The sequence below is a fragment of the Typopeltis vanoorti genome, chromosome 12, assembly GCF_054136105.1.
Source record: "Typopeltis vanoorti isolate ZY-2024b chromosome 12, IOZ_Tvanoo_1.0, whole genome shotgun sequence".
Lineage (NCBI taxonomy): Eukaryota > Metazoa > Arthropoda > Arachnida > Uropygi > Thelyphonidae > Typopeltis > Typopeltis vanoorti.
Window position 1 is genome coordinate 32,818,954 of NC_143560.1, and position 26,617 is coordinate 32,845,570.

The 26,617-nt window shown below is 36.1% G+C and overlaps 1 protein-coding gene across 1 annotated transcript in view; it reads left to right on the forward strand.

Annotated features, from left to right (window-relative positions):
- The window catches only part of LOC150100671 (uncharacterized), a 107,443-nt gene that overhangs the window by 76,603 nt on the left and 4,223 nt on the right, over positions 1–26,617 (forward strand). The window contains exon 5 of the mRNA XM_090402002.1: positions 25,711–25,911. Within this exon, the coding sequence (XP_090258128.1) occupies positions 25,711–25,911 (201 nt within the window). The remainder of the gene's footprint in view (positions 1–25,710; positions 25,912–26,617) is intronic.

Sequence of the window (26,617 nt, forward strand, 5' to 3'; positions counted from 1 at the left end):
TTAATCAATATTAGGTTACATATTGTTTAAGGGTCCTGTAATTCTACAAAATAAAAACGCAGATCCACAAAATTAACTCATGGTTACTGACTAATTCTAAATCAATTTCACTATCATCATCATCTCCGCTAAATGGCTCCTCTTCTGTCAAAGCTTCATCTATAAGTTGACGTAACTTCTTTAATTCCTACTCGTAACTTATCTGGTAAAAAAATATATATATATTATTCTTAAAATACCCTCTAAATATTTACAAAAACATATTTGCTTATAATTGGTATGTAAAAATATAGAAGACATAGCAGTAACGATATTTCTGAACAGTAAATACAAAATATTATATTCAGGAAATGACATTCAAGGAAAAGGAGTAGCCATAGTGTTCAACACAAAATACGAGGCTAATCTTGATGAATGGCAGGCAGTCTCAAGTAGAGTGATGTAGGCAAATATCGGAATGGGTAATTGGACAATGAGACTTATTTGTGCCTATGGTCCCACAGAAGGTTCTACTAAGGTAAAAGTGGAGGAATCTTTTGCTTTACAAAAAAGCAACTGACACAATAAAAAAGGAAAAGTTGGTCCTTGTTGAGGATTCAAATAGCAGAATAAGAAATGATTGTGAGACATACAAAAATATTTTGGGAAAATTTGGAGAAAAGAGCAAAGCTAATAATAATGGCAAATACCTGTTGGATTTCTGCTCAGGACATGGACTGGTTATTACTAACACCATGTTCCAACATACAAATGTGCACAAATTCACATGGAGAGAAGAGGCAAGGAATAAGGAAAGTCTCATTGACTGTTATTAATGATAGTGATGTTTTCTCCCTGATGCAGTACACCAGAGTGTACAGATTTGAAATTGGAAGCGATCATTATTTAGTCTTGAGCAGGATAAAATTGAATTTCGTATAAAAAAAAATAACATGTAAGAAAGTTTAAAATCAAATAAAACTTAAGCAGCTCTGAGATGTGAACTGTAGACTAAATTATGCAAAGATTATTGAAGAAAAAATGAAAGAGTTTGTGAACAGGAACCAAACCTAGGAGATTCAGTGGCAAGCCTTGAAGAAAACCCTGATTGATTCAGCCAGAGAGGCATGTGGTGAAGCTGTCTGCAAGGATAGAATATTCAGAACTCCATGGTGGACACAGGAAGTTAGAGGCAGTGGAGGAAAAGAAGGAAGCATATCAAAAGTTCCTGGCAAATAAGTCAGCTTGTGCTCTTAGAGAATACAGAGACAAATGTAAGAAAGCCAAACACTGTAAAACTAGCTAAACAAAAGTCATGGGAGGACTTTGGCAAGAACATAGAAAATAAATATCAAGAAGGTGGTAAGATATTCTGGAGGTTGTTGAAGAAGCTTAGAAATGGAGGAAAGAGTGCTGTAAAAGAAGGTAGAGATGATAAAGGTTACACGAAAACATGAGAAAAAGATATCCTTGAAGTATGGAGTAATTACTTTGAAAAATTGCTAAATGAAACAATCAGTGATAGCACAGTGTTCAAAAAACACTCAACAGGCATACAGTCAGGATACATATGCATACTTGAAGTAGAAAAAGCCATCAAAGGCTTGAAATGTGGGAAGGCAGCAAGAGTAGATGATATTCTACCAGAAATGCTGAAATCTGGTGGTATAAAAGTCTTACAGTGGCTGCACTGCATAGTTCAGAAAGCCTGGACAGAGGGACGAATTCCTGATGATTGGAGTAGACCTCTAATAGCACCCATATATAAAAAGGGAAATAAAACTGGATGTGAGAATTACAGAGGTATTTCCCTACTGAGTGTTCCAGGCAAGATTTATGCCAGTATACTTGAGAAACGGTTGAGAAGAATTGTGGAAGAAAAGCTTGGTGAAGAACAAGTGGATTCAGGCCAAATAGAGGCTGTAAGAATCAGATCTTCACTTTATGACAAATAGTTGAGAAAGCATGGGAATATAACAAAGATCTGTATTTAAGTTTTGTCGATCTGGAAAAGGCATACGACAAAGTGCCAAGAAAGAAGCTATTCAATATGCTACAGTTATATGGTGTCGATGGGGCATTATATCAAGCAATTCTTAGTCTGTATTTGAGTTGTAAGTCGGCAGTTAGAATTGAAGGAAGTACAGGAAGATGGTTTAATGTTAAATCTGGTGTGAGACAAGGATGTACATTATCCCTTCTGTTATTCATTATCTATATGGATCACATTATGAAGGAAAGTGGTATTAAACATGATATCAGAATGGGAGATGTTAATGTCAGCTCTTTGCTTTACGCGGCCGATGTTATACTTCTAAATAAATCCGCTACAAGTTTGCAAGAGTCCCTGACTAAACTGAATAACTGTTGTAGTAGATATGGTATGACGGTCAGCATTAAAAAGACAGAGACAATGAAAATAGGCAGAAACATTGTAAATATCAACTGCATTGTGAATGGAGAACTTATAGAACAAGTAAAACATTTCAGCTACTTAGGAACAATTTTTAGTGAAGATGGTAAAATAAATATGGAAATAGACAACAGAATCAACAAAGCTGGTATGGTAGGAAGTCAATTGAATAAATCCATATGGAATAAGAGTGAAATTAGTTGGAACACTAAATTAGCTGTATTCAAGACAGTGTTCAAACCAGTTTTAACTTATGGATCTGAGAGCTTGGTTAGAAGTAAAACACTTGACCAAAGACTAGAGACTGCAGATATGAGAGTTCTGAGAAAGATTATAGGTGTGAACAGATGGCATCAATGACAATATCATATTAAAAACAAGGATATTAGGAAAGAACTTGACATTGTCGGCATCCAGGAATGCATTAAGAGAGCTAATCTCAGGTGGTATGGTCACTTAAACAGAATGGGCAAGGAAAGATTAGCAAAATAAGTGTTCTCTGCCAGGTTGGCAGGAAAACGACCCTGAGGAAGACCAAGATATAGGTGGGTTGATACGATACAATGTGCCTTAGACGATAGAAATGTAAGATCTGATAATGATAATATTGGAATTTACAAGTAACAGACTAATTTGGAGGGAAATTGTAGATAGGAAGTTAGAAATGATATAAATTTTTCATGTAGTACTATCATATCCTGTACACCCCTTGATGGTACATGTCAGTAATTTGATGATGATGAAAATAACTTACTTTTCGGAAGTAAATATCGTCACACTTTTGGTAGGGTTGGGTCTGGTGGATCCCAGCGCACTAAACTTGCTTGCACTCAACAGTCTATGGCTTCGAGTAGCAGGTTACTGGAGGGGAAGCTATGCTGAGGTACGACTTACTGCCACGCATTGTTAAAAAGTTATAGTCAATTTAAAATCTTTTGGGGTTTGTGACACCCCACCTTACTAATGCTGGGTTTATCAATCTTTTATTTATTTTTTAGAGTGGTTGTTTAGGATAAACTGCATCAATCCTTGACTTCAAAATAAGAACTCTAAAGGAAAGGATTTGACTTTTAAAAAAAAAAAAAAAAAAAAGGAATATTTAATGTAGACAAAATAAATATACGAAATATTTAAAAATTTTATATTAAAATTTTAAAATATTTAAAAAAATAAAAAGTTATTTATTATAGAACTACAGTTAAATATTAGAATATTCCAAATTTTTCTGATTGGTTTTAAAGAGAGCCATAGAAATAGCATATATTTCAGCATATATTAGCTGCTGGACTGAGTCGTGTGAGGAATCATTTGCACGTGGATTTCAGTTAATCATTATCTAAACATTGATTGAACAAGTGACATATTGGAAGCTAAGAAGTTTTGTATGGTGTCTCTACACAAAGAAATCCAAACACATTAGTTTGGCCTTCCAGCAAGCGTGAGTAGAATATTGGGACAGTATTCTAATAACCGAAGTTTTCAAAATAATTGCTGCAAAAGCAATCAAAATTTTTAATACATATCATGAATAAAAATCTCTTCTGAAGTGCAAGATATTTTCACAGGAAATGGAGAGAATTAGTTGTGAATGTTTCTAATCAATGACATTGAGACGACCTCACAAATCTTTTAATCCTCCCAACTGGCCATGATGTCTATAGACATCCAGCTAAATCTGGATGTGATTCTGTAACACCCGTTGAATAACATGGATAAGAAGTGTAATTTGGTCTCACTATTTCATCCACCTCAGCCGGTAAAGAGGTTAAATCACATTTGTCTAAGATGAATCCGTTTATGACTTACAAGCAAAAGGCAACTAGAGTGTGATGGTGTAAGCAAAGACTGTTGTAGTTCAAGAGGACTGGAAAAAGATACTTTTTAGTGATGAAAGTATGTTTTGTGTGTCCCATGGTCATCAAGGCATACGTGTTTGGTATCTTAAGCAAGAAGAATTTGATAAAGAATGCATGAAATGTGCAGTGAAATTTGCAACCCCTATGACAGAGGTTGTATGACTGCAAAGGGTCCAGGTAGGCTGTGTTGTGTACGAAAAAGTCAATTTCAAAATATACCAAGAAATTCTACAGCACTTTGTTACCGGCATTAGAAGATTTATGTGCTGATTTCCTTTTTTCAGCAAGATGTATCATCTTGTCACACTTCCAAGACCACTGCTAGATGGCTCAAAGAAAGGCAAACGAATGTAATTCCTTGGCCAGCAAAAATTCACCAGATTTAAACCCCATTGAGAATTTGTGGAGAATTATGAAGAAGTGAAGACAGAAATGAACTTGTTTCTTGTTTGCAGACCATGTGGGCATTTTTTGATTTAAAAAAAAAAAAAAAAGGCTGAACTGCTAGTAAATAATATTCCCCCAGTCATAAAAGCTAAGGGGATGCAACAAAGTACTAATTATCATGTAGTTTCCCTTTGACTCTGATTTTTTGTGCATTTATTTTTATATTATTCTAATATTTTGAACCATGTTAAAAATTATTCTAATTTTGTGAATGTTTTCAAGTAACTTTTCTTATAATTTATATTACTTTATGTGTTTATTATTATTATTATTATTTCGGGCTACTCCAGGGAATCCTTAGACTCATCGAGGGAGGCTCTAAACATCATGTCCACACAACTATTCGACATTCTCACAGTATCTATACCTTGCCTTGAACTTGCTCACTGTCATAGCACCCACAACGGACTCTGGCAGCTTATTCCACTCATTTGCCACTCTAAAAGTAAAGAACCCAGCTCTAACACCCCCTGCTAACCACACTCTTGCCCAGCTTCCATAGGTGTCCCCTAGTTCTCCCACCACCAGTCCTGATCTCAAAAATATCCTCTGAATTAATCCTATAGAATCCTTTTAGCAATTTGAATGTCTCAATCATATCTCCCCTTTTCCGCCTATCAACTAGTTCCTGCAAGCCACAAATCTTCAACCTGTTCTCATGTGGTTCATTCCAGAGACCTGCTGTCATCTTAGTCACTCGCCTCTGGATCCTCTCCACCTCCTCCCCATCAAGAAGGAACCGAGGTGACCAAATTTGGGCACAGTAGTCGAGATGAGGTCTTATCAGGGCTCAGTACAGAGGTACAATAACTTGCTTGTCTCTGCTCGTCAAGGTATTTTTCAACAACCAAGTGAGTTGATGAGCTGATTTAGCTACTTTCACAGTGTGCCCCCTAAACTTCATCTCCCTATCCACCAACACTCCCAAGTCCCTGGCCTCATCAATCTCTTGGAGTACAGTTCCACCAATGTGGTATACTGCTGCTAATCTTTTCACTCCAAAATGCAAAACCTTACATTTTGTCACATTAAATTGACATCCATTCTCCTTAGCCCAGAACTCCAATCTATCTAAGTCATCCTGCTAGACTTTGACATCTTCTGCATTCACTATCGCCCTACCCAACTTTGCATCATCTGCGAACAAATGAACTGTTCCGCTTAGATCCTTCCCTATATCGTTAATGAACAGATTAAACAGCAGTGGTCCAAGAATAGAACCCTGCGGCACACCACTAGTCACAGGCCGTCTTTTGGACTCTACTCCTGAATAAACTACTCTTTGATATCTCTCCATCAACAACCCACCTATCCATCTCACCAACCCTATATCCATTCCCATATGTTGTAGTTTACGGATTAGAATTCCATGTGGTATCCTGTCAAATGCCTTTGCCAGGTCCAGCTGTATCACTGTAAACCCATTTCCCTTATCCAGTTCACCTTGTTATAAAACTTGAGCAAGTTACTGAGGCATGATCTACCCTTCACAAGCCATGCTGTCCCCTGTACAGTATCTCATTTTCATCAATCCATTCATGTATTTTTCCCCTGACTACTTTCTCCAAGACCTTGACAACGACTCCTGATATGCTGATCGGTCAGTAATTTGCAACCATAGTCTTGGATCCTCCTTTATGCAGTGAAACTATTTTTCCCTCTTTCCACGCCTTCGGGACTAAACCAGACCCGAGACTCAGATTAAACAACATGGTCAAGGGCACTGATAATTCCTTAGCCGCTTCACGCAAGACCCGTGCCGGTATACCATCCAATCCCACAGATGTATTCACATTAAGGTTCTGTAATAGACTAATCACCTCCACTTCATTCATCACAATTCCCATATAAAATGGTTCCTTCGTTTTTTCAATGTCACCACCTGGATGATATACTTTTGCAAAGTGCGTGCTCAGTAACTCCACTATATCGACTGGTTCAGTGACCTCCTTACCATCGTCATTCCTTAAAATCATTTTGCCATGTACAGTTTTTTTCTTACTTGCAGCATATTGAAAGAACTGTTTGGCATTCTCTCTTTGCTTGCATAGCTAGTTTCCTTTCATAATCGGCTTTTGCTGTTTTTACCACGCTTGTTACCGTTCGTGTGCCTGCAGGTCACCCCTTTCTTTAAATTCCCTCCTCAGTTGTTTCTTTTTTTGCAGCTCAAGCTTAATGGTGTTATTCATCCATTTAACCCCTACTTGTTTTACTATTCGGACCCTAGGTATACAATCAGCCATAACTTCCTGTAAATGCTCCTTGACCACTTCCCATGCTCTATTGACGTCCAGCCCTTGCAGTTGTACATGCCATGGAACTGATCCAAGCAATCTCCTAAGCTTGTCATGCTTGCCAGAACGGTAATTCCACATGTACCCTGTCTTAATCAAAAATTCCACACCTTTAGCCACCTCCCAGATCCACACCTTATGATCACTCTCACCAATAGGTGGCAACATGGTCATATTCATTATCAAATTGTGAGATGCTATTACCAGGTCAAGCACTCTCACACCCCTAGTATTTTCAGTTACATGCTGTCTCGGATAGTTATCCCTTAATAATTAAATAAAATCCATTTCCTACCTCACATGTGTCCTCTCCTCCTTCCAATCAATGTTATCATAGTTGAAATCCCCCATAATAATTACCCTCCTTCCATTCATTTCATCAATTTGTTTATGCATACTATCTCCACCATCTATTCCATCACCTGGTCTATAGCAGCACCCAACTGTATATTTTATTCTGCCAGTCTCAATCTCACACCAAATAGCCTCAAATGAGCTCTTTTCACTATCCTGCAATACAACTTCAATTCTCCTTGGCTGCAGTTCATCAGCTATCATCAATATCACCCCCCCCCCATTTTATTCTCTCTGTCCCTCCTAAACACACTATAACCTACACATTCTATCCCACTAGCTATATCGTCTTCCGTCAGCCATGTTTCACTAATGCCAATAACCTGTGGCCAGGAAGAGCCAATCAAGGCCAAAAAACTCTTCCTTCTTGTTCCTAATACTCCTGGCATTAGTATACATGAAATGCAGTGATCCCTTTGTCCCACTCCTATCTTGATGCGTTATTCTAAATGTCCCATTCCCATATTTTGTCCTTAGTACTGGGTTGGGTACATTATATACATTTTTCCACTCAACTATCTCACTGATGTCTGCATATCCACCCACCCCCCTCCTTGATAGTTCTTGTTTCCCTGGTTCTGCACATCCATTTTCACTTCATTCAGCAACACTTTTTCCAGTCTCCGCACACCAAGTCCATTCAAATGCAGGCCATCCATCTTGTATAAGTCCTTTCGCTCATCAAACTCATTCCACACGTCCACGAATTCCACACCACACCGTCTGCATAACCTGCGCATAATGTCATTTGTGATTATGGCCCTCCTCCTAAACTCCTCTCTGTCATACCGCGGCAATAGACTCACCATTCTAACTCTGTTACTCTTTTCTTTCGCTACCTTTAACAATACTTTTGAGTCATCTGTCATAAAAAATTTATCACCTTTCAATTCATTCGTACCTGCCACAATTATTAATTCTTTCACCCTCTGTTTTTGCACTCTAATACTCTCACTTACATCCTTAAATTTCGCACCCGGTAAGTACGATTTAGTTACACTCCCATCTATCACTCCTCTTAATTACGAGTCACCATACAACATTCTTTCCTTCATTTCAGAAACTCTCCCACTCTTATGCTGTTTATTTACATTAGCCGAATCACTCTGGAAAGAGTTTTGCAGGTGCTCTAAATGCCGCTGTGCATTTTGTATCACTGCGCGCAACCTAGTGATCTCACTTCCTACAAATAATTCCTCATTTTTTTTATCATTCAAACCATTTTCTCTCTCTGTATAGTTGCTCTCCCTCTTTCTTAGATCACCACTCTCATTGCCATCTTGTACATCGCAATTCCCTATCAAGCCACTATTTTCACTCGCATTCTGACTTTCTTCAACCATAACTGTCTCACAACCTGACACATACTTCAACTCCTCACTTTGCTTATACTTTCTGCACATTCTCCCACCACTATCACTTTCAATCCAAACTTCAGCCTCATTCGGGAATGCATACATTCCACACACATCACTTTGGACAAATTCTCTCACATTATAGTTTTTGAACAATGCCGTCGTATTTTTGGATGCCATTATCTTACGTCGCATTGCCGCCATATTCAAATCTATGAAACGTATCGTTAAATACTAAATTAAATAACGGAATTCACACCAAAATCACACAGACACAACAAGCTACCAGAATTAGACAATATTACGTTATGATTTTAACCTATATTCTGATTTTCATTCGGGAGCTTTCAGGAGCTCCCTGAAAACACGACCGACCGTCTGGCCCTCTGGCGGCCAAAAAAAGGCCGCTGTGTTAACATGGTTATATAATCTACAAAGTATGTAGATTTAGATTATGCTAATTCATATTTGGTAATTATTTTCTATGCAATAAATTAGAAATTCAAATCATTCAACACATTTTTTTATTATTATTCTAATTTTTTGATTTCGGTGATGTATAATATAATATAGCATCTATTTTTATTCCCAGAGAGATTACAATGGTTTAAATAGTTTCATCCAGCTATTAAATGAGAATAAATTTGCCTTCAAGCACTGACTTCTTGATTTTATTCTGGGTTTCTACTCATTCTTTTGGCATTCACTCAGAATTTGGAAATTTCCTCTTGCCCCTCGCATCATAAAGTTGAAGAAATTGCTTTTCCAAAAAGACCGATTTCTTCAGTAGATAGAGGATATCATCATTCATGAGCATTCTTTTTCCATTACATAAGTAGAGCAGGAAAATGGTTCTTTCTCGGAATTGATGAGAAAGGCCTGTGTAGCTCAGTGGAAGTGGCGCTTGCGTCCTGCACTTGGTTGCTTGAAGTCAGACTTAAGTTCAAGTCTAGTCGCCGACTGGAGGAACTTTTTCTAAGCCTTTCTTTGACCGATTCCCGAGTTAGTCGATTTCTGGCACAGGCAAGCGGGTTTTTCCTCCTGGAAACTTGGGTTTTTTATCCCGTAAACTCAAGAAAATCGACCGTAGTACCCACGTTATTTCAGACAGTAAAATATTTTATTAGGATTAAGTACCAAGAGATGGCAGCACTTGTTTGCCAGCCTCTTCATCGGCGGCTGATATAATTAGTGATAGACATGGGCCAGCTATCTCTGATTGGCTACCAATGGAGATTCAACTGCCCACTCAGTCTCCGAAAGCTAGATAGGGTATAAAGGCCTCGCCTACTCCCTATAAAGGGAATAAAAGGTGTTAGCTGATTTTTTTCTGATGAGAATATGCTATGTAACCACCATAAAGGCTGTCATTGATAGTTGACTAGTTCATAAAAAATCAGTCTTAGTTTTATAGTATATTATTCCAAAAATCAAAATTTTGTCTCCTCATAGAATGTTCACTGCTTTTTCCTGAAAACCTATTTATAAATTTGCTTCTACTTAAGCTAAGAAATGTTCCATTGTAACCTAATTAGAGCATAATTTAATTTAATTATGAAGGACATATGGATTTTTATGCAAGTCCCACCCACAAAAAGCCATTGCCTAATAATACATTATTTAGTACTGTGGATAGGCTAATGGTTAGAATATCTAAAAATCGTGCTCTGAAAACCAGAGTGTGGAATTTTTTTCAAACCACTTTAAGTATTCAACAATCAGAGTGGTGGAGACTCATTTAGGGAGTGAAATTTATTTACCACCTAGAGACATTCACAAATATCCATTCCCACAGTAGGATTTGAATCCACAGCCTGTTGGTTGGAGAGCAGATACACTAACTGTTCAACCATCCAGGCTGGAAGTCAGAGTAAGTAATTGTATAATATTGCATTCAGTATTATCACTTACTATTTCTTGTATTATAAGGAGGGGGGGGGGACTGTAAAACAAAGATTTAGAATGGGCACACAAATTCTTGATCAAAGTTACTGAAGATGCATTCACAGCATTTAATGGTAGCCAGATCCACTCACTCACCACATACCAAGAGAAGAGCCTGGAAATCACATGCTTCTTAATAATATCCTTAGGGCTGATCCAGAATTCTACCTCCAACATCTGTAAGCTGCAAAACGTCACTTGTGTTTATATGGTAAGATTGCTCTTACTTATACTTATGTTTCTGTCATATCATCAGAGGTTTTGTTAGCATCACATGTGGAAGTGACAATGTTGCATGTGTAATGAAGATTACAGATATGTCTTTTAGTAAATATTCGCTATTACTAATTATTATTAGTAATATTTTCTTTACTTCAGACTTTGTAGTTGAGTATGTTTGTGAATCTTATTCAACATTGTTTAAAAAGCATTTGACATGGCACCAATATGTACAAGAAAAATGGCAATTAAGGCTTCATTATTCAGTGAGTTTAATGAGGTATTTCATGCAACATAATGTGTGTTCAATGTACTCACTGCCATGAATGAATGGTTTATGGAATGAAAGTGAGAGTGGAGTGTTGGAAATGTTGTGAGCAAGCGAAAAAAAATGGCAGTTGTTTTGAAAGTGGGAGAATGAAGTAACTAATTTTGGCAAGATAGTGAAAGTATTGCAGAGAATGTAGTGGATGGAGTGAGCAATAGTTGATAACATATAAATGAGAGCATGAAAGAAGTGGCTGAAGGTAATGTGGATGATGAAGTGACAGTGAGGAGAGAAATAGCACACTTATGTGGAGTCGTATGCAGGACAAAATGTGAACTCTAGAAGTGAGCAACTGGACAAATTTTGTGTAAGAGTGAGAAACTGAATGTGACGAGACAATATTATATGGAGATTCTATAAGAAGTGCACTTAATGAGAATGTGAGAAACATGTTTCTTAGGTGCAAAGATCAAGAATGTTAATTAAGCTGTTAGCAGATGGAAGAAATGAAAGAGCAGATTGTTTTGAAAGGTGATAAATATGTAATGAGAGAAGTTATGAAAGAGTTGCTGGAATAAGCAGAAAAGAAGAGTGAGAAAGTAAAGATTGTGTGTTTGTTTCCTCAGGATAATAGGATAGAATTGAGGAAACAAACACACAATCTTTACTTTCTCACTCTTCTTTTCTTTAATTCAAAAACTTCTTTTCTTTAATTCCAATATTCATTTACATGCATTTCAAAACTCCGTTTGGCCCAGTTATCCTTGCACAATGTCATTATCAACTCATTCAGATTCAAAACCTCAAAACTACTTGGCTGTTCATGATAACTTCTGCACTCCTGCTCATTTCATTTGTCTCAGTAGTGGCTAAACACATGTTGGACTGATTCCCCCCCCCCCTCCAAATTTCTTTGATGTTTGGAAAAAGTGTTATTCACTGAAAGGTTGGAAGTCCAAAATCAGGAAAATTAGAGAAATTTGGAGGGGGGGGGGTCAGTCCAACATGTGTTTAGCCACTACTGAGACGAATGAAATGAGCAGGAGTGCAGAAGTTATCATGACCAGCCAAGTAGTTTTGAATCTGAATGAGTTGATAATGACATTGTGTAAGGATAACTGGGCCAAACAGAGTTTTGAAATGCATGTAAATGAATATTGGAATTAAAGAAAAGAAGTTTTTGCCATTGCTTAGCTTAACTAAGCCCAAAATTATGTCAGCAGGACATGGTTGATGAAAATGTTAGTTACAAGGATAAAATGTAACGTGTTGTAAATTCAGAGAGAATAACATAGGAGGAGGGGAATTACAGATGATAGCTGAAGAACTGCAACTACCAAAAATAGAACTTGACGATTTTAGATCTGAGGGAGATTATTCATATGAAGTTCCCTGGTGTGATATAGAGGCCAATATATTGTGGGTCCAGAAAAAAAGATGTAGATCTTCTGTTAAAGTCCATCATAATAATCTGCTGATGCAGATTATTATGGCAGACTTCAACTATTCAAACATTGACTGGAAGAAGAAAAGGGCACACGACTAGATGGAAATGGCATTTATACAGTTACTAAGGAAAAATCTTGAAACATCATGTGATTGGAGGGAACAAGGGGTTTTGAGAGTAGATTGCTGAATCTGGTATAGCAGATTCAGTATTCCGTACCTCCAATCGGAGAAAGTAACCATATAATCTTTCAGGGAGGTTGCTAAACATGGAATTCTCAGTCAAGGAAAGCTTCATGTTGAACTACAGAGTTCGTAATTATGACAAACTTAGGAACTAGTTTGGAGTAGTCTTGGCTTAAGAAGTTATAAGGCAAGAATGTAATGCATGGGAAACAGGAATTGTTTGAGAGAAGCAGTATCAGACTGCATACCAAGGATCAGGAGGGTAAACCATGTGGAAATTAAATGGATGAATAGTGCTATAAAGCAGAAGAAAAAAAAAAAAAAAGACATGGAAGGAATATAAAGAAAGAGATGATCAGCATGCTCATGAGCATTACAGAGTACAGGCAAGTAGGTATGGTAAAGGAGGCTAAATCAGATTATGCGAGAAAATTAGCTAAGCAGGCCAAAGTCAAAAACTTTTTCTTGTTATGTAGAAAGTAAGAGTGAGAATGAGGATAAAAGAAAGAATGATCTGGAAGGATAATTTTAATCAATGCCTGTGGTAGGAAAGGAGCAGAAGAAATAGTTGAGTTAAGTGATCAGCTTGAGGGTATATCATCCAAGTGGAAACTTCAGTCACTGATGTGACAGAGACTGGTGTGAAAATTGAGGCAGATGAACTGGAGATGTTCAGCATAAAAAATAACAATTTGAATATAGCAGTTTTATTAGTTGGCATGTGTGCTATGAGAATGTGCAAGAGAACTGATAGTGCCACTGAAGCTACAAATTACAGACCAGTTAATATGTCAGGAGTGATGGTTAAAAAGCTGATCAAAAGTAAAATTCAGGAATGGGTGGATAAGAATATATTCTATGGTGTGCAGCACAGCTTTTTAAACAATATGTTCTTCCTTAGAAATTTATTCGATAGTAATAGCAATTTATTCGAAGATAGTAATATGTGGTGGAGTGGAATCAAGGTGAACAAGGGTGCCTAAAAGGCTCAGCACTAGGGCCACTACTGTTTAATTTTTATATTATTGATATAAAGAATGATTTAAGTACAGCTATTCATTTATTTGCTGATGGTGCAAAACTGGGTAGTGGATTAGGTTGATAAATTGACATAGACATCAAAGAATGATTTAAATAAATTGGCAGTATGGGCTAATGTTTGTCACGTTAATGCTGCAAAATGTAAGGTTATGCATTTCACTTTGTGACAAAAAAAGATTACATACTGCACATTATATTGGTGGTACTGGATTGCCAGAAATTGACAATGCTAGGGATTTGAAAGTGATAACAGACAGATTTTAAAAGTTCAGAGGGCATGTTGCAAAAGTTGGCAAAAAGCTCAAAGAATTACTTGGAGTAAAAGACCATATTGTCAAATGAAGATAGGAAGGTTAATATCCCTCTTTATAATGCTATGATTTGGCCACATTTTAACTATTGCACACAGATTTTGTCACCTGGGTTCCTTGGGGATTAAGAGCTGGTGTGAGAGGATCCAGAGACAAGTGACCAAGCTTGGTGACAGATCTATGGAATTCTCCACGTGATGATAGATTGAAGGTGTGTAGGTTGCAGAGTTTAACAGATGGAAGAGAGAGTCATAATAGAAACTTATAAGTTACTAAAGGAGTTCTTTAAGATTAACATGAAACAAATTTTTTAATATATGACAAGTAGGGAGTGAACAAGGGCTCATCCCTGAAAGTTGTGTAAGAGTACGGTTAGTTATGTGCAGACTAATTTTTTGCTTGGAGAATAGTAAAAAAGTGGAATGGATTACCAGAGGTGGTTGTGAGTGCCCTGACAGTGAATGAGTTAAAGGGAAGGTATGATAAGTATTGTGTGAATAATAGTTAGCGTAAGTTAAAGGTGACTTTGTTGGTCATGGAGGTGACAGTTTTTCCTCTCCAACTCTGTGTTTCATCCTACCAAACTGGCAAACGAACACATGCAATTATTAGATACATGAACTTTGTCTTGTAGCCTTAATTGCTTTGGCTGTAATTCCAAGCAAACTAGAATTGGAGGAATGAACCCTTTGCATTAGAACCACTATAAACAATCACAAAATTTATGTAGATTTATGTTATTTTTTCTTCCACCCTGCTTTCTCAATAAAACAACTCTTAACACCACACCTCATGCTTGTCACTAAAAAAACCATATTGTTATTTAGTTCTGCTGAAATAGCATTCATGTAATAAAAGCAGCTGTAAACTTTACCCAAAATATATTTCATATTTTCTAATTTGGAAACTATCTAATACTAGCACCAGACCTCCATGGAGTCAAAAGATTCTAGTGGGAGCCTCCCACTGTTACACACACACACTGTTTATCAAACCATGGCCATTGTTTCTAAATTGCCACACTCTTAGCAGTGCATTCTACTGGCAAACCACTCTTCATCTGAAGAACCTGCTCTTTCGATGAACACTGGTTTATCGAAACCCTATTTACTGGCAGATACATTAATCAAAAGTCTGCTCATCACAACTCTCAAAAAATTGGTGTTATCAAGTCTTTAATTAATAGATCACATCTATGCTCCTCTCTCTCAAGCTTACAAGAACTTCTCATTATCAAAACTTTAATGGTTACAACCATCATCAAATCCAGTAGATAATTGACTCCTATGTTCCAACACCTGGTGCAGGACACCAGAGTGTATAGAGGATTTGAAATTGGAAGTGATCACTATTTAGTCTTGAGCAGGATAAAATTGAATTTCATATTGAAAAGAATGATATGTAAGAAAGTTTTAAAGTGAATAAAAGTTGAGCAGCTCTCAGATGTGAAATGTAGACTAAAATACACAAAGATTATTGAAGAAAAAATGAAAGAGTTTGAGAACAGCAATCAAACCTTGGAGATTCAGTGACAAACTCTGAAGAAAACATTGATTGATTCAGCCAGAGAGGCATGTGGTGAGGTTGTCTGCAAGAATAAAAAAAAATGAGAACTTCCTGGTGGACACAGGAAGTTAAAGAGGCAGTGCAGGAAAAGAAGAAAGCATAGCAAAAGTTCCTGTCAAATAAGTCAGCTTGTGCTCTTAGAGAATATAGAGACAAATGCAAGAATGCTAAACACTGTGTAAAACTAGCTAAACAAAAGTCAATAGAAGACTTTGGCAAGAATATAGAAAATAAATATTAAGAAGGTGGCAAAATATTCTGGAGGTTGTTGAAGAAGCTTAGGAATGGAGGAAAGAATGCTGTAAAAGGAGTTAGAGATGATAAAGGCGACATGAAAACGCGAGAAAAGGATATCCTTGAAATATGGAGTAATTACTTTGAAAAACTGCTAAATGAAACAAGCAGTGATGATAGCACAGTGGTAAAAAAACACTGACCAGGCATACAGTCAGAAATACATATCCATACTTGAAGTAGAAAAAGCCATCGAAGGCTTGAAATGTGGAAAGGCAGCATGATATTCGACCAGAAATGCTGAAGTACGGTGGCATAAGAGTCTTACAGTGGCTGCACTGCATAGTTCAGAAAGCCTGGACACAGGGACGATTTCCCGATGATTGGAGTAGATCTTATAGTACCAATATATAAAAAGGGAAATAAAACTGAATGTGACAATTACAGAGGCATTTCCCTATTGAGTGTTCCTGGCAAGATCTATGCAAGTATACTTGAGAAACGGTTGAGTAGAATTGTGGAAGAAAAGCTTGGTGAAGACCAAGCTGGATTCAGGCCAAATAGAGGGCTCTCAGGATCAGATCTTCACTTTACGACAAATAGTTGAGAAAGCATGGGAATATAACAAAGATCTGTATTTAAGTTTTGTCGGTTTGGAAAAGGCATATGACAAGGTGCCAAGAGAGAGAAGCTATTCAATTCGCTGCAGTTATATGGTGTCAATGTGGCATTATATCAAGCAATACTTAGTCTTTATTTGAGTTGTAAGTCAGCAGTTAGAATTGAAGGAAGTACAGGAAGATTGTTTAATGTTAAATCTGGTGTGAGACAAGGATGTACATTATCCCCTCTGTTATTCATTATCTATATGGATCACATTATGAAGGAAAGTGGTATTAAACATGATATCAAAATTGGAGATGTTAATGTCAGCTCTTTGCTTTATGCAGATGATGTTATACTTCTAAATCAATCTGCTACAAGTCTGCAAGATTCCCTGACTAAATTGAATAACTGCTGTAATAGATATGGTATGAAAGTTAGCATTGAAAAGACAAAGACAATGAAAATAGGCAGAATCATTGAAAATGTCAACTGTGTTGTGAATGGAGAACCTATGGAACAAGTAAAACATTTCAGCTACTTAGGCACGATTTTTTGTGAAGATGGTAAATTAAATATAGAAATAGACAACAGAATCAGCAAAGCTGGTATGGTGGGAAGTCAATTGAATAAATTCATATGGAATAAGAGAGAAATTAGTCAGAACACTAAATTAGCTGTATACAAGACAGTGTTCAAACCAGTTTTAACTTATGGATCTGAGAGCTGGGTCAGAAGTAAAACACTTGACCAAAGACTAGAGACCGCAGATATGAGAGTCCTGAGAAAGATTAGAGCCGTGAATAGATGGCATCAATGGCAGTATCGTATTAAAAATGAGGATATTAGGAAAGAACTTGACATTGTCAGCATCCAGGAATGCATTAGCAGAGCTAATCTCAGATGGTATGGTCATTTAAACAGAATGGACGAGGAAAGATTAGCAAAACAAGTGTTCTCTGCCAGGTTGGCAGCAAAACGACCCAGAGAAAGACCAAGATATAGGTGGATTGATATGGTACAAAGTGCCTTAGACGATAGAAATATAAGATTTGATAATGTTGGAGTCTTGACAAGTAACAGACTGTTTTGGAGGAAAATTGTAGATAGGAAGTTAGTAATGATGTAATTTTTGTTATGTAGTACTATCATATCCTGTACACTCCTTGAGGGTACATGGCAGGAATTTGATGATGATGATGATGTTCCAACACCTAAGGATTCTTCAACAGACCACAGGGTTCCAATTTTTTATATTTCTGGTATCTCTGAACCTATTGGTAGAATTTTGAAGAAGTATGTACCTTTTTCTCACATATTCTCCTATCAACAAAATTTTTCATATATTACCATCTGTAAAAGAAACTGTCGCCTCTATTGTTAGCTGCCGTTTATCCCGATACCATGGGAATGTAATTTGTCATACTTTGGGCAGACAAGCCATTTGTTCTGTAGAAAAAAAAATTAGTGAACATCAATATATTACATTGAATATGTGAAACCTCAAAAGTCTGGTCTGGCACAACATAGTATTGAACTAAACAATATCTGGTGGGATGAAACTCTTCTTCTTCATAGAAGCAGTTTTAAATATAAACATCATTTCAAAGAAAGTTGCGAAGCTCTTATATCAGCCAAACCTGAATTGGAATGACTCTCTCTCCACCCCCCCTCCCTCCAAAAGTTTGGGAGATTCTCGTTTTATGTAAACATGAAAAATGGTTTTAATATTATTTATTAATTTCTAATGCATGGCAACTGTTTTTAATTGGTAAACTGATTGTCATACCTTTATTCTCATTTCTCTGATTTGTTTGTTTCTATGCACTGATAATGTACTGTTATTTTCAGTACAAAATATCTGTACTTTATACACATATATATATATAATGAAACCGATTCTTTTTCTGTCAGCTTACTAGTAGAATTATGTTCTCCGTGTCAGGGGACTAGCCTGACAATGGAATAGTTCAGTGGTTGGGCTGCTACCTTAAGGCTTCTGAACTAGCCTTCTTTCGAATTTAAACCCATAGGAGGAATAGGGTATATTGAAGGGGGAAAGAGTAGATTATAGAGGAATTATAGTAAAGTTTATTGAGAGGGCATAGTTGTAAGGCCATGCCCTCAAGTACTCTAATAGAAGAGTTGGCTGATAAGGCCTTATAGGAAAGATTAAAGTAAGTGGATCTTCCTCAAAGTAGTAGAAGGAGAGGATAGATCCAGCTAGGGGTCCATGGGAGTGCCGCTTCCCTTGTAATCAAGATGATTGCCTCTTATGGCTCTGTTAGTTCAAGAGTCCTTATTCAGTATATTTGGACCATCCCACCATATACACATGGTGGGCTCCCCTATCTGCCACCCAGGGGATCCACTCTCTAGGGGTTACAGGCTCTTATTATTTTTAAATAAAATTTATTCAACTGGTATCCCCCCCATTAGAATGGAAAAAAGCAATTGTGATTCCTATTGTTAAAAAAGGTAATAGAGATGACCCTAAAAACTATACAGGTATCAGTATAATAAATTCCTGTTACAAAATATATAGTAGAATCTTAAATAGCAAACTAATGAAATATTCCGAAAACTCTATTTTAGAAGTACAGAATGGATTTAGAAAAGGATGATCATGTATAGAGAAAAGAACAGAATACAATTTAGAAACACATATTGCATTTATTGACTTTGAAAAAGCATTTGACAAAGTTAAAAGAAACATATTATTTAACATATTAAAAGAAAGACAAATACAAATAAGATTAAATCACGAGCTATCATATACAAGAGAGATAAACCAAGGGGTCCGACAGGGATGTCCCCTCTCAGCAACTCTTTTTAATATCTACTTAAATGAAATAATAATAAAATGGACATCAAGGAATTAAACTTTCTCCTACAGTAAACTTAAACACTCTCCTCTTTGCCGATGAACAAATAATAATTACAAATTCTGAAGATAACTTACAGAAAGCTATTTTAGATCTAAATGAGATAGCCAAAGATTATGGTATGATAATATCAACAGAAAAATCAAAAACTATGGCCTTTAAAGGATAAGATCCAGCAAGAACTAAAATAATAATAGATAACAAGATCTTAGAACAGGTGAATTCATTTAACTACCTGGGATGCATGATCACATATGAAAATGAAAAAGATATAAATGTAAAAATTGCAAAATATTTAAAAATAACAGGTGTAATTAACTCTATATTTAAACCAAACTAAAAGCATACAATACATTAGCCCTACCAGTCTTAATGTATGGAAGCAAAATCTGGACAATAAAACAAAAAGACAAAGATTAACAACAGCAGAAATGAAGTTTATGAGAAAAACTGCTAAGTATACCCTATTTGATCACAAAAGAAATGATGAAATTATGAAAGCATTAAACCAAGAACCAGTAATAGAAAAAATTTAAAAATATAAACATAAATGGATGGAATACGTTCAAAGAATGAAAACAGAAAGATTACCAAAACAAGCCTTAAAGTACAAGCCATTAGGAAAAAGAAAACCAGGATGTCCTCTTAAACGATCAACGATGACTTCTAAGGCCAGAACAGGCCATGATAGGCCTAAATCCTTGATATGCATGATGATGATGATGATGATATAATGAAACTTGTGGTGAATTCATTACTGAAGTGATGAATTAATAACTAATAAGTGTAGTTATTACACACGTAATAACCACAGTAATGACTATTTAATTCGTAAATATTTCATTCCAAGTATCTTGGGACATCATCAGACAGTTCAAACAATACTAGGAATAACATGCAGTTAGGGCGCATGATTACAATGGAATCTCAATAACGTGCAGTAACATGTTATAGCAGTAAATTAAACATAACTGAAAAAATATATAAACATTATTTTACACAATTTTGTATGACAATTTCCCATGCTTTAGGAATAGTAAGAACATTGTTGCAGTTTAAATTTGGTCTGTGTAGTAGGGCTTCAGCACTTTCTTTATATAAGTGTTCATATTTATGTAAAGATATGTGTAAAAGTTTAGACTTCTCCCAATGGGTCCTATGGTTTGGATTTTCAACTCTGTGTTCGGAGAGACCAGATTTCGTTTATATAAAGAAAGTGCTGAAGCCCTATTACACAGACCAAATTTAAACCGCAACAATGTTCTTACTCTTCCTAAAGCATGGGAAATTGCTATACAAAATTGTGTAAAATAATCTTTATATATTTTATTTTTATTTTTTTCAGTTATTTAATTTACTTCTATAACACATTACTGCACACATATTGAGATTCCATTGTAATCATGCAACCTAACTGTATGTTATTCTGTTCCTAGTATTGTTTGAGCTACTGTACTGATGATGTCCCAAGATACTTGGGTGAAATATTTATGAATTAAATAGTCATTGCTGTGGTTATCGTATAACTTGTTTATAGTTATGTCTCAGGTACTTTTGAAGATTGATGTTCGTGATGAAGAGCGCAAAGTGCGGTGACTTATCCCTTTCCAGCTTTCAAATCTGTTTGATATCACAAGAATAGGATGTATCAGTGATGATTCAAATTACATAAAAGCTCACTGTCTTCTTCAACTTTGGACTGTTATGTGACAGTGAATACATTTTAGCTATTGCAAGCACAGGTTCAATCTTAATAAGGGAGATAATGCTGATTCATTTTTGTTGCATGTTTAAAAATTCAAATGAAGTGTCCATTTTTGTCATAAAATAAATGTTTGATGATAGCATGTTTAAATTTGGCCAGTTAAATTAGTGAAAAGAAACTACAGTTATATGTACCAGAAAACTTAAGCAATGCTGAAAAAAAAAAAAGGGTATTAAAGCTTGGGTGCTGGTTTACACTCATAATTAGGTTTAATTGAATGAATACACAGAGAAATAAACACTAGTTTAATAGTTTCTGTATTTCATCTCATCACAGAACATCTTTAGAGATACAATATTAAAATTGTGATAACACACACCATAGTAGATTTTTGATACTGTGCAAAGTACCCAAAGCATGATCAACTAGACCTGACTGACCATAGATGTGGCAGGTGTTCAGTTAGGTCATTAGACTGCCCTTCTAAATGGACGTTCTCTGACTAGTCAATGGACCCTCTAGCTCAGAGTGAACAAATACTTATGGGGGAGTGGGGAATGATATGTGAGAAGTCATTCCTATTTTGTCACTAGGGATGATTCCTCACATGTAAATTGTATTACTGGAACCTGTTTGCTGTAGAATTCCAGGAAGTGCCACTTCACAATGTTGAAGGTATCCAAAACTATCTTCCCTTATATATTTGGTTCAGTAGCCTATCAGAGCCAAGTAACTTGTCTTCATAGAAACCAAATTAATGCTCTGGTAAGGCAGTTACTCATGTTTTCATAGTCTGTTAGTTGTGCATATTCTCTGGCTAATATCTGTCTTACTCAGGTATGAAAAGCCTGAGTTCCTGGGATAAAAAAAAAATTCAACCAAATCTTCATGTGACCCAGCTATAATCTTCAGTTGAAAAGTGCTTATAAAGAGTCTTCACATCCTGGACAGGATTGAAATGTAGGTCTTTCCACCCAAAGATTGTTGTTATTGACTGAGCTGTGGAGGCTTCATTATAATACTGATTACAAAAAATAAATTAAAATAAATTATTTATTGCAAGAAATGCATTGCATCTACACTTCTGTGTGTTTATAGGTGGGATAATGCAGACTTATTATGCCAAGCTACTGTGACATGTAAGTTATCTCATCCAGTAAAACCAAACCAAATTCAAAAGTACCAGTTTCTATAGTCTAGGTTTTGTGGTTTAAGCATCAGTGCACTTAATGAGAATGAATGGTTTGTGATGTGGCATCTTGCACATGGAAATTCAGTATACGTGTAATGCACAGGTTACTGTTGACAGTGCCCATTTTTAGATCTGGTAAATTTCATCACCTTTTCTTGCAAGGTGCTTGACAGTATGTATTAGTCCTTGGAACCTTTTCTATGAAACTTCATTGTCTTCAGGTTAAGGGACCACTTTGGCATTTCCATTCAGTTTCCATTTTCATATAGTAACGTTCCATGCTGTCATACTGGGAAACTTTAATATCTCAGAAATTTATCTTTTACTTGGATTGTGATGACATTCAGCAACTGCTCCATATTCACTGTCATTTTAGTTCACATTGAATGTGTGTACTGTGATATCTCTCCCTTTTATATGTATCTTATTGGAATGTCATCTATACAAATGATATACAAAACAAGTGATGTACATTGTTCTTAGACAACAGTGCATATCACTTGTTTTGTATCTGGAGAATAGACATAAGGCAGAAAGTGAACATCTATGAGATTGAGAGAGAGAGAGAGACTAGAATGGATCTGTTAGAAAAGGATAATGAATTAGCCATATTGCCCTCTTCTGGATAGTGTCGAGCAATCTTACAGAGGATTTCAGATCCCCCCCCTCCACCCACCCTAAATGTGTGAGTAGTATTTCAGGGTTGGACAGAATTGGAATTTGTACAGAGTTAGAAGCTATACATGTGAGTGGTGTCTTGAGCAGAAAAATGCACCAAGTTTTTTGGTAGCTGCAAGAGCTATGGCTGAGATGTTTGTGCTAGTAAAGGTGAGAAATGTTGTCAGCCTTTTAACAAACTTTGTAGCGCACAAGTATTAGAAACCTCAAAATCTTACCATAACCAGTGTCCTCAATTCTGACCTTGCTGTATTTCAGTGAGGTGAAGACAACCTTGTAGACTTCAATGCCACCAAAACTCAGTCCCATTTAATCTCTCACAAGTAAGAAAAATGTTGTCCCATTCCCTAACTTTCATTAATACTCAGATATCCAAACAAATTTGATTTTCCCTTTTTAGGCTGACCTACACCTCGTGCCTTTCTTGGCATAAACTCATCTCAGTCATAGCTTCTGCAGCTGCTAAAAAACTTGTACTTTTCCACTCAAAGGCAACACTCCCCCGTATAGCTGCTAACGGTGTACAAACTTCAAATTCACTCAACCATGAAATACTGCTCTAACATTTAGAGTGGCACAGTGAAATCCTCTCTAAGATTTTGCTTGACACTACTTCCTTGCCCTTCAAATTCAGTTATTTGTGTGTGAAATAAAGATTGATTTATGAGAGTAGTCTGAAAAGTTCTCAGCCTAACAATGAAAAAACGAATTTATAATTTCAAAATTATTTTTATTTTTCAACATAATCTCCCTTAAGACTAATACATTTATTCCAGCGACGCTCCAGTGCCATTATCCCATCCCTGTAAGATCTGCAAAATACCCTCTGCGGCTGCAATCACATCTTGATTTCGAAGAAAAATGCAGACCAGCGCGGAAGAGTTTGTTTTGGGAAGAGATAGAAGTCAGAGGGAGCCAAATCTGGGGAATAGGGTGGATGTTCCAACAATTCATAGTGCAGATCCCTTAATTTTCCCATTGCCAAAACACCTTTGTGGGTAGGTGTATTGTCCTGATGAAAGATGATATTTTTCTTCTGCAAACTGGGTCTTTTCTCACAAATTTTTTTGTCTAGTCTGGTTAAAAGATTGGAATAATATTCCCTGGTTATTGTTTTACCCTTTTCAAGATAATAAACAAAATGCCTTTAGCATCCCAGAACACTGATGCCATGACCTTTCCTGCTGATAGAACCGACTTTGTCTTCTTTGGTACTGAACAACCGGCTTCTGTCCACTGTTTTGACTGCTGTTTGGATTCTGGTGTGTATTAGGAAATCCAAGTCTCATCCATAGTAATAAATTGATGCACAAAATCAGCTTTATTGTTAAAACACTCCAAGCACCGTTTAGAGATTTTCGTACGAGTGTGTTTTTGATCTACTGTAAGCAAGCTTGGCATCCATCTTATGCAAAGCTTTTTCATTTGCAATTCTTCATGCAAAATATATCCTACACATTCTTTTGAAATGCCTATAGTCTCAACAATTTCATGCACTTTGACTTGCTGGTCATCCAATATTGATGCACAATTTGTGCATCATATCATGCACTTGATCAGTGATTTCTGGTGGTGTTACACTTTTTGGACATCCTTCATGTGGATCATCTTCAAGGCTGGTATGGCCCCATTTAAACTTGGGAGCCCATTTCTTAATTGTCGAAAACAAAGGAGAAGTGTGCACATAAACTTTTATAAACTTTGAATGAATTTCTTTTGGCATTAAACCTTCTTTTACAAAGAATTTTATAGCCGCACGATGCTGAATTTTATCCATTTCAAGGGATACAGACAACACTTTTGTTTCAGACAGCTGTATAAAACAAACTACTTGATAGAATGACTTGCAATTTCACATGGATGCTTATGACAGACGCATCAACTTAGAAAAAAAAAAAAAATTGCCAATAGTGTTGCCATCTATAGTCGAGGCCAAGAACTTTTCAGACCACCCTCGTATTTTCATCTACTTTAAGAATTGTTTAGTTTCAGTGAGAATTTTGGTACTATTACTGAATGCTGTATCATAGGTTTAGAAGATATATATTATATATATTTACATTTTTTTGTTTGTTGTTGAACAACTGAAGGTTGAATTCTTTGGAGGAGGCCGTTCCAAAGAACACAATTAGATGAAATGAAAGAGAAGTGATTCGTCTTGTTTCAAGTTGGACTGTAAATGCATATTTGTTAGCAGCAGTTCTCATTCTTATGATTTTAGAGGAGATGGAAGAGTGAGAGTGGCCAGCCACTTCAGAACAGCATTATCCGTGAAAGTATTTGTAGAATATGCATGAGGTGGAAACTCAACATCCATGAAAGAGGGATTGAAGTGTAGTCGAGGCTGAGAACTTTTCAGATCACCCTCATATAATACTCTTTATTTCTGTAATTAGAAAACATTATTTTGCACATTTTCTAAAAATTTACTTAAGTAAATTCTCCCTTACCTGTAGCAGTTACTTTAAGGTATGTTAACAGATTATTTTATCTGAATAAAACACTTCCTTTTAAAAATGCTTAGTTTTGTAATTTAATATATTGTCCCTGTTAATATGGAAATCATAATTTTTAATGCTTTGAAAAAAAATAAAAATAAAAAAATGTTAGATCAAAATATGAAAAGATGAATTTAGTAAACTTGAATAAGTCTTCATGTGATGGAATAAATAATAAACATTGCCTTCAAGTTCCTAAACATGTACTAGTATAGTTAAAGCATTCTATCATTTAGGATCAAGCTATATGAATGACTGTCCTGCTGAAAGTCATATTCCAGTGTATTTAGTAGTGGGTGGTGTGTTTGGAGTACTGAAAAACTTTATGAATTTTTGGAGTCGGTGCAGACATCAAAAAGAGGAAGGTGAAGAACATCTTCAGCAGAGAACTCAGGATAGCATTATCAATTGCTTCCTCTTTGCCTGGTTTATTGCCGGTAAGTTGTCATATTTTGTTGGTGTGAAAGCATTTCTTAACAATATTAAATTGACTCATCACATTTTTTATATACAGTATATAACAATAACACAATAACATAATAAACAATACAGTAATGCCCCACTTTACAACAATCCACTCATATGACATCATGTTCACTCGTACAACAGTTTTAGCGACATATAGCTACTGTGAATCGACTGATGCACAGAATCTGTCAACGTAGTTTATTTATGATGATGTTCTTGCTTCTTCTGTGTTTTGGTGTTTCATTTGTGAATTATAAACTGTTTATAACTATTTTTTATTTTATTATTAATAATATCAGGTAAAATTCAAAGTAAGGGTGCTATTGCTTTCATTGAAAGAAGATGCATAAACTTATTAAGGTTAAAATTATTATAAAAGTTAAAATTATTAAATATAATGGTGATGGCATATCAAACATGGACATAGACAACAGGCTAAACTTGCCTCACACTGATGTTACATTTGTTGAAAACAAAGATCAAGTTCTTAGTGAAGTGAATTGTGCTTGTCAGATGTCATCTCCTTCCAGGAGGTTTACTATCGTGGGCTTCCACCATGTACTGTTTTTGTGCTTCTCGTTTACATTCTTCATAAGAAATGTGCTACACTAGTTAATAACGTACAGTTTCACTGTCCACCCCTCGATATCCTTCAGACAGCTATGGCCTTTTCAT